The 12,532-nt window shown below is 51.5% G+C and overlaps 1 protein-coding gene across 4 annotated transcripts in view; it reads left to right on the forward strand.

Moving 5' to 3' along the window:
• Nucleotides 1–12,532, forward strand: part of CROCC2 (ciliary rootlet coiled-coil, rootletin family member 2) — a 136,954-nt gene that overhangs the window by 121,381 nt on the left and 3,041 nt on the right. For all 4 annotated transcript variants that reach the window (XM_050965329.1, XM_050965332.1, XM_050965331.1 and 1 more), the window contains one exon: nt 11,214–11,345. In XM_050965329.1, coding sequence (XP_050821286.1) covers nt 11,214–11,345 — 132 coding nt within the window. The remainder of the gene's footprint in view (nt 1–11,213; nt 11,346–12,532) is intronic.

The following is a 12,532-nucleotide window of genomic DNA, read 5'->3' on the forward strand; positions in this document are numbered from 1 at the left end:
GGTCAGTGGAGCTCTGCTCATTGACCTCAGCCGGGGATCTGGCCCATTCACGGGTATCTATGACCAGAAATACAAGCAGCAAAGTCAGTGAAGATCTGTAGGAGGCAGGTGGGTCAAAAGCTCCTTCCCTCCCCCTGCTGCTGCGGCTCCCGACCTTCCTCCTTCCCCACAATACAACACTGTTCAGTTCTTCTCTCATCCCCCATCTGTCGCTGCCAGCTACCATGCACCGGACCCTCCCAAAGTACCTTCCTCTCAGACCTGGAGTCCTGGCTCTCTTCTCCATCCCTGACCTTGTCCTCAGTGACTCCAGCTTCCAGTCTGGTGTCCCCTCCCACTCGCCAGCCCCCAACCTCCTCGAGCCCTTGCTCAGCTAAAGAGACACTTGCTCCACCTTGCTCACTCCATAGTATTGCTCCTTCTCTGACTTCGCACCTTCCGTGGCCCCTCTATTCGACCACTGCCTTATTGCTCTGGTGCCCCCAGCACCCACCCCTTTGCCCAGCATTGTTATGAGCTGCATTCAGTCCATGTCCATGACCTCTCTTCTGCTCTCAGTCTCCTGCTCCAGACCACCTTCTTTTTTCTGACTCACTTGTTGATTCCCTCCCCTCCAGTCTGAACTCCTGGGCCTGTCTCTTCATCTGCAAAGTCGCTTCCTCCAGCCCCAGACCCTGGCTCTCCCCATCTTCTGCATCATTCACTCCTGCCCCCTGGGGATATTCCTCATTGTGTGTCTACACAGCACATGGGGCCCTGAGCTTGGCCAGGACCTCTGGGCACTACTGGAGTATAAATAGTAAGTAAAACCAGTGATGAGAACCTGCTAGTGGTGCATTTACTGGCATATACATCCGGAGAGCAGGCTTGATTCTGCATTCTCCTGCCCTTTGCATCATCATGTCCACCAGTGCAAAGGGAGGGCAAAATGCAACCCTGCTGATCTGGAAAGGGTCTAAGTGAGAATACAAGATGGAGTGCAAGGGGAAAGGGTTGTCTTCTTCATTCTGATTCGTGTGCAGACGTGCATGTTCACCAACATACAGACATGGGAGCAGATCCCCCGCTGGTGTAAATCAGCCTGGCTTTGTTAGTCAAGAGAGCTGTGCCAATTTACCCCACCAATCATGTACATAGACACACTTGCCTTGGATCATGTCGTGTCTGTGTGTGCGCACAGTCATGCCTCTAGCTAGACAGATAGATAGAGATATTACAGACATATACACACATTTGCCTCTGACAATGTATATTCATGCATATAGACCCCGCATCTGGAAAGCATCTCAACTCAGCAAAGCACTGCTTAACATTAAGCATGTGCTCAAATCCCACTGAGGTCAAGCACATGCTTAAGCACTTTCCTGAACCAGAGTCATAGTGTAGTATAGATGTGAGCTTTCCCTTCCCTCTCTGCCAGTTGAAGTCAGTGGAGACAGACTGCTGTGAGACAGAGGAGAGTCAAGCTCTGTGCATTCCCACAGTCACATAACATGGAATAGACATAACCATGCAAACACAAAAGCCCAAGCAAAATCCTGTGAGTGGGAGAGAGAGAGAGCGCTGGCTGTGTGTTCCAGTAACCTTTGTTTTCTTGGCCCCCATCCAGTCACTTCCCACCACATGCATTTATGTACATGATTATTGCTCTCGCATTCTTTGAATGTAGTCCAGATAATGAGTTCAAAACTCTTCGTTCAAATGTACTGTCCTCCAAAACTCCCACAAACACAAATGCACAAGCACACATGCGTGCACACACATACATGTGCACGCCTCCTGGCTACCTGATTTCTTCTCCTGCTTAGAGAGGGGGCTAATGTTCAGCTCTGAAGCGCTGATTCCAGTTTGAAGGAATAATTTGTGTCACGCATGTGTTAGGTATCAGCAGGGGCACTCTGGGATTGGCCTAATTAGCTCTAGTGATGGGGGAAGCAAAATCCAAACCATGTGCTAAAGCCGTCTTCTAAATTTAATACAAGTAGTTTCAGATTGACTTTTGACCCCTCTACCCAAAAAGATTGGTGTCTAAAAGTTATTGTCTCTTTAATCAGCTGGTATTCCTTTCCCCTGCTGCCCCAAACACACACACACACACACACACACACACATTCTTTCATTCAGAACTCTCTTTTTTGATGGTTTCACAGTTTTTACTGTTTCATTTAACAACCAGTTTGATGGTTTCTGAACTTGACCATGGCACATAGAGCTGTGTGCAGAAGCAATCCCATGGGAACTGACCCAGAGTAAAATATCAGGGACTGAATGTCCTCAGAGACTGAGCTACCCACTGCAGAGAGGATGGAGGATGATGGGATGTGTTTGTCCCCTTAGCATAGTCTGCGCTGAGTGCAGGATTGGGAGCCAGTATCTCCTTAGTGCTGTCCCTTCCTCTGCCACTGACTTGCTAGGTGACTGTGGGGGAGTGACATCAGCTCCTTGTGTTGTATCTCAGTTTGCCTGTCTGAAAGATGGAGGCAATCATAGGTCCTTACCTGTGTGCTGTGAGCATCAGCTGTGCTGTGAGACTTCATCTCATGGCTGTTTCCATAAGAGGATGGGTTTGCCACAGGGCCAAATTTTCCCTTTCATCCAGTGCTACACAGCATGCTTATCTGCTGATTGGCCATCTCCTCCACTCCAGAAATGGCTACACGCCATTGATATTCATATCCGTACAGCCCAGTTTCTCAGCTGCAGATGAGATTCACATGGCATAACTTGAGTCGATTGCATCACCTTTGCACATCCCCTGACCCTGGGCTGGCCGTGCCTTGGGATGATCCCCAGTACAAATCCCGTGAGGGCTGCTCTAACCTGCACCAGCTGCCAATAGTCTGAAGGGGCCTAGGCAACAGCTGTGGATCACTGGGGTGCAAGGATGCCCTGGCACCATCTCCAGTGCTGGCCACAGGGAGGTGGGCTGGCATAGGAGCCATTCTGTCAACTCTGCACCACCTGAGGATGCCCTCCCTGAGATGATCCTCCAGCAGGCCAGCTGTTTGCAGTGCTCCACCAGGAGAAGCTGGGCCAGGGAGCGTGAAGCACTGGCCTCTGACTGGGAGCCTTGGAGAAGGAAGGCACTATGCCTCACAGGAGAAGGAAGGATGGGCAGGGCATGCGGTGGGGAAACCTGCCATTGTCAAGTGATTGAGATGAGCTGCTGCAGAGCAAACACTGTCTGGCTCCTGCAGCTGCTCTCCTCTCAGACACACCAGGGCAGCCCACAGAGACATCCAGCCAGATCCTCAGTGGGTGTCAATTTTCACTGACTTCAGTGAAGCTATGCTGATTGACACCCACCTGGGATCTGTCCAGGGGCGGCTCTAGGTATATTGCCACCCCAAGTATGTCAGGCAGGCTGCCTTTGGTGGCTTCCCTGGGGGAGGTCCCCAGTCCTGCGGATTCAGCGGCACGCCTGCAGGAGGTCCACCGAAGCCGCGGGACCAGCGGACCCTCCGCAGCCATGCTGCCGAAGGCAACCTGCCTGCCGCCCTCGTTGCGACCGGCAGAGCGCCTCCCGTGGCTTGCCGCCCCTGGCACGCGCTTGGCATGCTAGTGCCTGGATCCACCCCTGGATCTGTCTCATTATCATCAACAGAGCTACACCCATTTATGCCAGCTAGGAATCTGGGCCATTGACCCCAGTGGAGCTATACCTATTTACATCAGCTGGGGATCCGGCACTTCAGGTCTCAGAATGCAACACTCTGCCTTGATCTGCACAGTCAAGGTATGAAAGGTGAGCGTGGCTGCAAAGGGCTCTATTTGATGTAAATTCAGAGAAGCTCATGAGCTCACCGTGATTTGCCAGAACTGGGCAGAGTCTGGGTGCTGCTGATATATTGACAGCTCCAAACAAAAGGGATCAGAGGCCATTCAAAACTATTCCAGCCTGGGCTTCTGTGAACTACACTGGCTAACAGCAGCCAGTAGGGGGCACTGTGCTGTCCAGGGATCAGCAGGAGCCATGCCCCTCATGCAAGGAGGTGGCTTAGAGGTGCTCCAGCAGCCGCTGTGTCACCCCAGTACCCCTAAGAGTATGTTTCCCTTAGTGTTGCAGAGACCCTTCAGCAGACCAAAAACCTGGCCACAAGTCTGACTTCACCCCATCTAACTCAGCAACCAGTGATTTTCCAGCAGCAGGTTCATGCTCTTGTTGGTGAGACAAAGTAGGGAAGCTCAGGACTGAGGGATCCTGGTGCTGAACATCTACATCCCTCCAGAGAAGCCGTCTCCCCTTTTCCAGCATCAAGAACCCTCAAGAAATCCACGAGGGCCTCACAAATTGGGCATTGGCTGAACTAAACCCCAGGGCAGCCTTGCTTCCTGCTCCATTCTGAGTGGACAATGCTGCCAGCTTGGCCCCATGGGTTCCCCTATGGGTGTCCCCATGAAGACAGAGCTTAAAGCTGCTCTCCCTGGCAGAACAGATTGTCCTGCTCTGGAAGTGAATGTTTCCTTGGCATTGCTGCCCTTGCCCCTGTGGCCCTGTGATTCCAGGGTATGTTCAAATAAACTGGACCTTAGCAGAAGCTGAGAGCTGCCTGGTAGAATGATGCAACTGACCCCACAGATGCCAGAGGAAGCAGTGGGTGCTCCTGTTCAGATGTTAGTGACAGCCTGAAAGGGGTGACTGCCCTGATGTTAGCCTCTCCATCGGGGACATCCATAGCTTTGTTTAATGTGGCAGCCAGTGCCTCATTTGGAGCACCTTACAAATCAACAAGCTGTAGCATTAACACTGTGTAAGGGAAGCACAGGAGCCAATATTCAATGCACAGCTGGAATCGTAAAAATATATTCAATTGTGCTTGATTTGCATGTTTCCTCACCCCCAAAAGTGTATGCAGAGTTGGTAACTACATGTGCAAAATAGGCGTTACTACCTCTCCGATGCATGCAGTTGTGCTAAGTGCACACACAACCTACATACACAAGGGAGCACGTGTTTTGCTTGCAACTGCATGGATAATATGAGTAAAAATCAGGCCCCAGATCTGTTCTGATCTGGGACTTTATTAGGAGGGGGAAATTCTCTGATCTGCTATACCAGTCCAAACATTTGGTTGGAAGGAACAATAACCACTGGTTTAGACGATCTCAAAGAAAGAAGATGAACAGGTGAGGAAAATTTCCCTTTATTAATACCTTAATATTAGCTAACAAGGTGTACCAGAGCCTGGGACTTGGTGAGAAAAGGGGAACTGTTTCTTTTAACATTATCTGTATTGAGGGTGTCTATAGAGCTGTACAGGAATAGAACAGGCAATAAAGAACCTGTTTGAAGCAACTGCTTAAGGGCTTAGTTAATCAGTAGTGGAGATCTGGTAATAAAGATGGAACAGGTCTATACTCAGCATTCCCAGTTGCACTTGTGGCGCTCCGGTGTCACTTCACTGAAGTCCGTGGAGTTACCTCTGACTGAGGCTAGTGTGACTTATAGCCAAGTTGGCCCAGTACATGTAGGGAGACGTTGGAGTTGTCTCTTAAGAGAAAAAGTCACTAATAAGAGAAAGGTCAGATTGGCTCTAGCAGATAAACTCTGTACCTGATGCATTGGACACAAGCATGTCCTATAGGGTGTGGATTAAGGTTTTGCTAGGAGCATTAAGTGGAAGGAGTCAGCAATTCACACCCCCTCTGCTCTCCAACCCCCTCCCATGTCACAGATCAGGTGACTGTGTAGGGTGGGGTCGACATGGAGAGCCTGAATGGGGGCCCAGGACTCCTGAGAACAGCTCCATGGGAGCTCTCAGTGTATGTGGAGGAGGCTAAGGAAAGAGTGGTGCAGATCTGCTAGGCTCTCCCTCCTGAAGAAGGGGAGGCCAGAGATAACTACCATGGATCATCTCCATGATGTGGGGAAGGATTCCTTCCTGCCAGACCTTCCCAATGTAGACGTGCGGACTCATCCCTGCGGCGCCTCCTGCTGCTGACTTCTGGGAATTAGCTCAATTTCCAGCCAGAGCACCCCCTGCAAGCCAGTGATCCACTTTATCACTTGCTGTTGGGCCCCATGTTCCTCCCTGGACCCAGTGCCCCCTTTACTTGGTGTGCTGCCCTCTTACAGTAACCCCTTTCTCTCAGGGTCTCCCCTCCCAAGGGAACCCCCACCCACTATCCCCACCTCACCTCAGTATCAGGCTACTGCCAGTCATTGTCTAGCCTCCACGCCCTGGGGCAGACTGCCTTTCCCCCGCCCTGCTCCACTCAGGTATCCTGTCTCTAGCTCCCTGCAGACAGGCCCTTCTCCCTCTATAGGCAGAGAGACACTGGCTGGGTCCTGGCTCATTGCCTCTTACAGGGGCCAGCTGGGCCTGATTGGGGCATGGCCCCAGCTGAGCCTACTTTTCCCAATCAGCCCAGGCTTCTTGTCCCAGCCACAGCCCTCTCCTGGGCTGTTTTTAAACCCCTCAGGGCAGGAGCAGGTGACCACCCCGCTACACCCAACATATCTGTAGATCCTCCCTTAGGCTGAGGGGGGGGATCCATTAGCAATGGGCGGGCTTCTGACCGCCCAGTTCCTGGAACCCAATAGGTACACCCAACATACCTGTAGATCTTCCCCTTAGGCTGGGGGGGGGGTCTGTTAGCAGTGGGCGGGATTCCGCCCGTCCAGTTCCCAGAAACCCAATAGATACACCCAACATACCTGTAGATCCTCCCCTTAGGCTGGGGGGGGGTCTGTTAGCAGTGGGCGGGATTCCGCCCGTCCAGTTCCCAGAAACCCAGTAGATACACCCAACATATCTGTAGATCCTCCCTTAGGCTGGGGGGGGATCCGTTAGCAATGGGCGGGCTTCCACCCGCCCAGTTCCCGGAACCCAATAGGTACACCCAACATACCTGTAGATCCTCCCCTTAGGCTGGGGGCTGGGGCTCTGTTAGCAATGAACAGGCTTCTGCCCGTCCAGTTCCCGGAAACCCAATAGATACACCCAACTTACAGTCCAGCTCCTTGAGCTTTGCATCAGGTCCAGAATTTGACCCAAAGGAAGTCACTTCTGGCTGTGTCCAACAGCTGTTTCCCTAACCATGTCACTGCTTTCCATTTACTGTAGTAAAGAGTTTAATTCACACAAGGTAGTCAGACCATTGTCCTGGTTTTCTTCACAAATGGGCGTGTGTGTGTGCAGTTGTGATTTTAGGTGTGCTGCGTTGCAGAGGATAGAGCCACCAGTTTGGTTTCCTTTTGCAAAATCAGTTGTCGATTGTGGGATGGGAGTGAGCTGCTGAATCTGCTTAATTCCTGTTGGCATACATTGCATTGCATTGGTACATCATCGGGATTCTAAGGGACAGTGTGAAAACGAAGCTCCAGAACAGTCGTTTAAACATCCCCCTCTAAGTCGAAAGTCACAAGGCATTTCCCAGCTCCAGAGAGTGTCCAGTACAATTCTGGTGATACTGTCGGATAGAGATCTATTTCAGAGGTCCATACTGAACTAATCAAGTTGTTCTGCATTAGCACTGGGAGGGAGAAGAGGAGAATGTGATGAATACTATATCTTTCACTCATGGTCATGACTACTTCTAGTTTCCATTATGCAACCTCAGAGATAAGGTGCAGGAAAGTCAAAAAGATACACAACACTCCACAATACAAGCTCCAAGACTGGCTAAAAGACTATTAGTCCTCTGTTCATGGCTCATTATTGCAGTAGTGCCCTTCTGTCCCAAAGGAGACTGGCATCCCATCATGCTGCGTGCTGTACTCATCCATTGTAAAGGACAATTGCTGCACTGAAGAGTGTACAAATGAAAGAGTGGGAGAAAGGAAGGTACATTATCCCCATGAGAACTGAGGCACCAAAACAGATTAAGTGACTTGCTCCAGATCTCACATAGCCGAGCTGGGATTCAAACCCAGCATTCCTGAGGCTAAAGTCAGTGTGTTATCCAAAAAAAAATCCTTCTGCCCCCATGAGCTATGCCCCTTCCATAGTGAATTGGCTAGGATCTGTGTGAGTGACAACAGTACATTCCTGGGAGTGGAGCATAGAAGGAGCATAAATTAGGCTGTCGAGGAAGAAAAGCAAGATGGTGAAAGCTGGTGCATTTTACTTATCTTGTTTAATGCCAGTGAGTGCCTGCATCAGAGTGCAGTGCTTCCCTGGGGTTGCCTGTTGATCTCCAGGGAAGATTTGCTCTCTGCTGCAGGATGATTATACAGAACACTACACAAGAAATGAAAATATGGGAGAACTGAAATCCTCCTCAAAGATCATCTCAGACATTTTAAATTAAACTTCATTTGTCTTGAATGATCAAATTCCAAGCAGTAAGATTCCTAGGGAAGAAGGAATCATCAAAACAGTCCAGTTAACTCTGCAAGACTATCCTAATGTTGCAATCCAGCAGTGGGCTCCTTTTGAACATTTGCATAGCATTCTGTTGAATTGTCACTCCTGGTTCTCACTCCAGAGGTGGAGCCAAGCAACCTTTGGATGGAGAAGGGGAAAAGGTATGTGCAGATGTGTTAGTGGGCAGCATGCATGACTTCAGCATGTCAGCTTCGCTGTCTTTGCTTGCTCCTTTTCACTGCTGTAGCTGTTCCCAGCATGTCCTAGTTGGGCCCTTTCGGTGTTAAAGAAGTTGTTATAATGATCAAACCCCCTGGGGTTTGCATTCGAAATCCCAAGAAATATCAGCAAGGAAAGGAAAAACAATCCAATCAAGCAATAATATTTCTTGCTGTGGAAGCCACTCCAAGAGCAGCCATATTCAATGCAGCTGGTTTGCACCCTTGGAGAAGGAAGGACCATTGTCACTAGACAGCTGTTGGGGCAGAGAATACCTGGATTTGGGGCCATCTTGACCTGCAACCTTAGTAGAGCTTTGTGTTCCAGGGTGAGAATTATGCAGATAAGTTACCTTGTTGAGGCTGGACTCTCTCACCTCTCAGCTGATCCAGGTTGAGTTCAAACCATCATTCTAGAAGTACAAGACACTAGAGGCTATTACTCACCCTTTGAGCTATCCAGTTCCCCCTGCAGAGGGTTTGGTGGGGCTCTCTGTAAAGAATTCTATATAAAAGTATGTTTTGTTGTCTAATGTCTTAGTGTTAGCTAGCAGAGAATGCGTCAACTGGGATCCTTGAAAACATGTGCTCCCAGAGGGAGAGGCTAGGAAATGTTCTGCTCTGGATCTGCCAGAGAGGCAGGAAAGCCAGGTATGCCTTTGCTGGTTGAGCTTGGCACTGAATAGGGATTATCCATCAGGCATCTTAATGAATTTTCTAGCTGCAGAAACTAGGATGAAGGGAAATGTGATATTTTTCTGTTGTGGAAAAGCAACATTACAGGCTGTATGAGAGTCTCAGCAAGCATGAAATAGCTTTTACATGGTGCCCCTTTATTCCCTGTGCTCAACCTCTTCCCCTGGGCTGGGGGGCGGGAGAGGATAGCTAATGAGTTCCAGAAGATCAGCTGTAAATGGCCAGGGAGGATAATTCATATCGAACTCATAAAACCCTTGAGTAGCGTCTCAGGAGGGGAAATCCGGATGTGGCCGTTTATTTATTTTGGATTTTGCTTTCTTCTCTTCTCCTTTTAACATTTTCTTCCAGGAGACGCTCATTGTTTTTTAAAGGGACAGGCCTGCTTTGGTTATTTGGAGGCTTTTATCTGTTCATGCAGGGCAGGGACTCCTGGTAACAAAGGCCCCAGACCAGCCAGCAGGCTCCACACAGAGCATTGCCCAAGCGCTGGACCTTATGGGACTTTCTGACAGCTGGGGGTTCTAGACACAGCCCTTCTTGTACCATCATGCCATGCCCAGCCTCCAGATGCTGCCCTGAAGATGGTTGTGCCCTTCGGGAGCTTAGCGCTGCAGCGCGGTCTTTCCTGGCCCACCTTCGTGCACTGTGTGCACAGATACTGAAAGTACTGCTGGAGGAGAGGTATTCACTGCACTGTCCTGGCTTATGCGGCTCTGCTCCACCACTGGTCTCGCCTGCCCAAGGGCCCTTCAGACCTCAACAAACTGCCAAAAAGTTGATTTGTGTCCAGCGCTCTGGGCTGTGAGGCCAGTCCCTGACAGCTCTTTCCTCCACTGAAAAGTGACCTGCGTGGTGTCCCCATTTCAGCTGCAAACCCTCAGCCTTCCTCACGATCCACCTCATCCCACTGCTTCCCCCCATCCCATCATGCTGAGTCCTTCCCTACCTCCTGGGGTCTTTCCCCCTCTCTCCTGATCCCACCTGCCTTTTCCTCCAAACACCTCAGATGTGCTGTCTCTTCCCACGGCCTGGGTTCTGCCCTTTCTACTCCACTGCCTTTTCCCTCCCCAGGGTTTCCCTGGCTTCTTCTTAGCCAGGTCTCAAGGTCTCCTCTCCATCTCTGTCATAGAATCATAGAATATCAGGGTTGGAAGAGACCTCTGGGGGTCATCTAGTCCAACCCCCTGCTCAAAGCCGGACCAACCCCAACTAAATCATCCCAGCCAGGGCTTTGTCAAGCTGGGCCTTAAAAACCTCTAAGGTTGGAGATTCCACCACCTCCCTAGGTAACCCATTCCAGTGCTTCACTACCCTCCTTTCCTTCTCAATCTATACATGCCCTTTGACATGGCTGCTCCCTTGCTTCTGGAACCACCCTCCTCCTCGGACTGCTCCCTCAGCATTGCCTCCAGTGACTCCCTTGTTTCCCTCCCAAGATTCCTCTGCTGTCACTCTGCCCTCTGGTGAAGGAGGTCTGCCCCACACTGCCCTCACCCACAGCACAGAATCCTGGGAGACAGAGAAGTCCTCTGCCTCAGTTCCACATCTTGATGCAGCTGTTCTCGTAGGTACTGGGATGGTCCAGTGGGAAGAGTACTGGACTGGGAGGCAGGGGATCTGGGTCCTAGTCCTGCATCTGCTAGTGACCTTGGACGAGTCACTTTCCCTCTCTGTGCCTCAGTTTCTACTCTGCACCTTTTCTCTGAGTTGTCTGTTTAGATTGGGATGGGTCGCTAGCTGTTGCTGTAATGATGAACTTAGCAAGCAGACACTCCAGAAGGTACCCTGGCTTCAATGAGCATGCCAGCTCCAGGCAGCCAAAGCCAGCTATGTGTGCCAGCTGGTACGGCCAGGTTTTCAGGGGTGCAGTGGGACTTTTTTGAAAATCAGCCCAAGACTTTGAAAATCCCAGCCCACTGGGAACTGCTGAGCAATGTGCGTGCCAGAGAGGAGGTGAAGGTTCCTGCCATGCGACTTGTCCTTGCAGGCAGAACGGGAGATGCTCAGGAAAGAAGACAATGCCATGCGGTTCAGTGCAGAGAAGAAGCAGCTGGACCTGTCCCTGAGCAGTCTGCACCAGGAGGGGGAGGACACCCTGAGACAGAATCAGCCGCTGCAGGTCAGTCCACTGGTAACGGTGGTTTATCACAGGAAATGGTGGCCCTTTAGAGGGTTACTCTGCCCTGGGGTGAGGAGATGAGATGAAGGCTCATGGGAGTAGGAAAAGGGAGAGAGAGGAGCACAGGGGGCGCAGGCAGAGGGAAGCGGGCCAGGCAGGGGGTAAGTAGGAGCAAACAGGAGCTCAGCAGAGTCCAAAGGATGCCTGGAGTCCCAGCCAAAGGAAGCCGTAGCCCATGGCATCATCTGTGGCCAGGGGTCTTGGAAGGTGCCTGCTGGAAGGAAGCTCTGCCTGGGAAACTTCTTCCTCCCCAGTTCCATGGCTGGGGAGGAGGAGGCCAGGTTCCCAGGAAAGGGGTCTCCCAGTTTCCAGGCGTGGTGGAGTGAGGAGATCTTCTGGTTCCTGTTAGGGCAGGGAAAGTCTCTCTGCTCCTGCAGGGGGCTCTAATCCATGTCCTGGCTCCCCTGGCTAGGAGATGGGGTGCATGAGGTCTTGTGGCCTGGGTGCAGGCAGAGGCACTGGCAAAGGCCAGTTCTCCTCACCCTCCAGCCTGCTGCCCCCCATGTGGAGTTCCCCAGAGAGCAGATCTGGCGGAACATGGTGCTGTTTGGACACAGTCTCTGAGAAGCAAGGGGATCCAGGGACAGGGAGGCAGGACACGGTGCACTGCAGCCCAGACACTCACCTCTTCAAGAGGGTCCAGGCAGCTGTGAAGGAGCCTGGGGAGCAGGTGTCCACATGCTGGCCCACACCCTTCAAGGGGTCCTTCGAGAGAGGGCAGGGACCTGTCTGCAGCACAGGGGAGCTAAGGGTCAGGCACCATGTGAATGGTGCAGAGTCATTAAAGGGGGAAATGGCTCTTAGTGAGCCCACACACGGGTACCAGAGCCCCGCGTGGCTGTTGGAAATGGACAGTGCTAGCTCAGCACTGTGGAAATGACCTGAGGGAAGGCTAAAGACAAGGAGCGTCTGGGTCCAGGCCCTTGTCCTGCACTGCCCAATGGCCCAGTACATGATCCCAGCAGGATTTGGCTGACGCTCTGCCCTATGTTTCTGTGAAAGGCCCAGATTACAGAGATGGAGCGGGCACATGCCCAGCGCCTGTTGGAGCTGGAGACGGAGAGGCTGTGCAGCACCCAGCTCCAGGCTGAATGGTCCCTGGAGTCCCGGGAGAGATCGCACAAGCA

Source organism: Gopherus flavomarginatus, chromosome 8, assembly GCF_025201925.1.
Source record: "Gopherus flavomarginatus isolate rGopFla2 chromosome 8, rGopFla2.mat.asm, whole genome shotgun sequence".
Taxonomy (NCBI): Eukaryota; Metazoa; Chordata; order Testudines; family Testudinidae; genus Gopherus; species Gopherus flavomarginatus.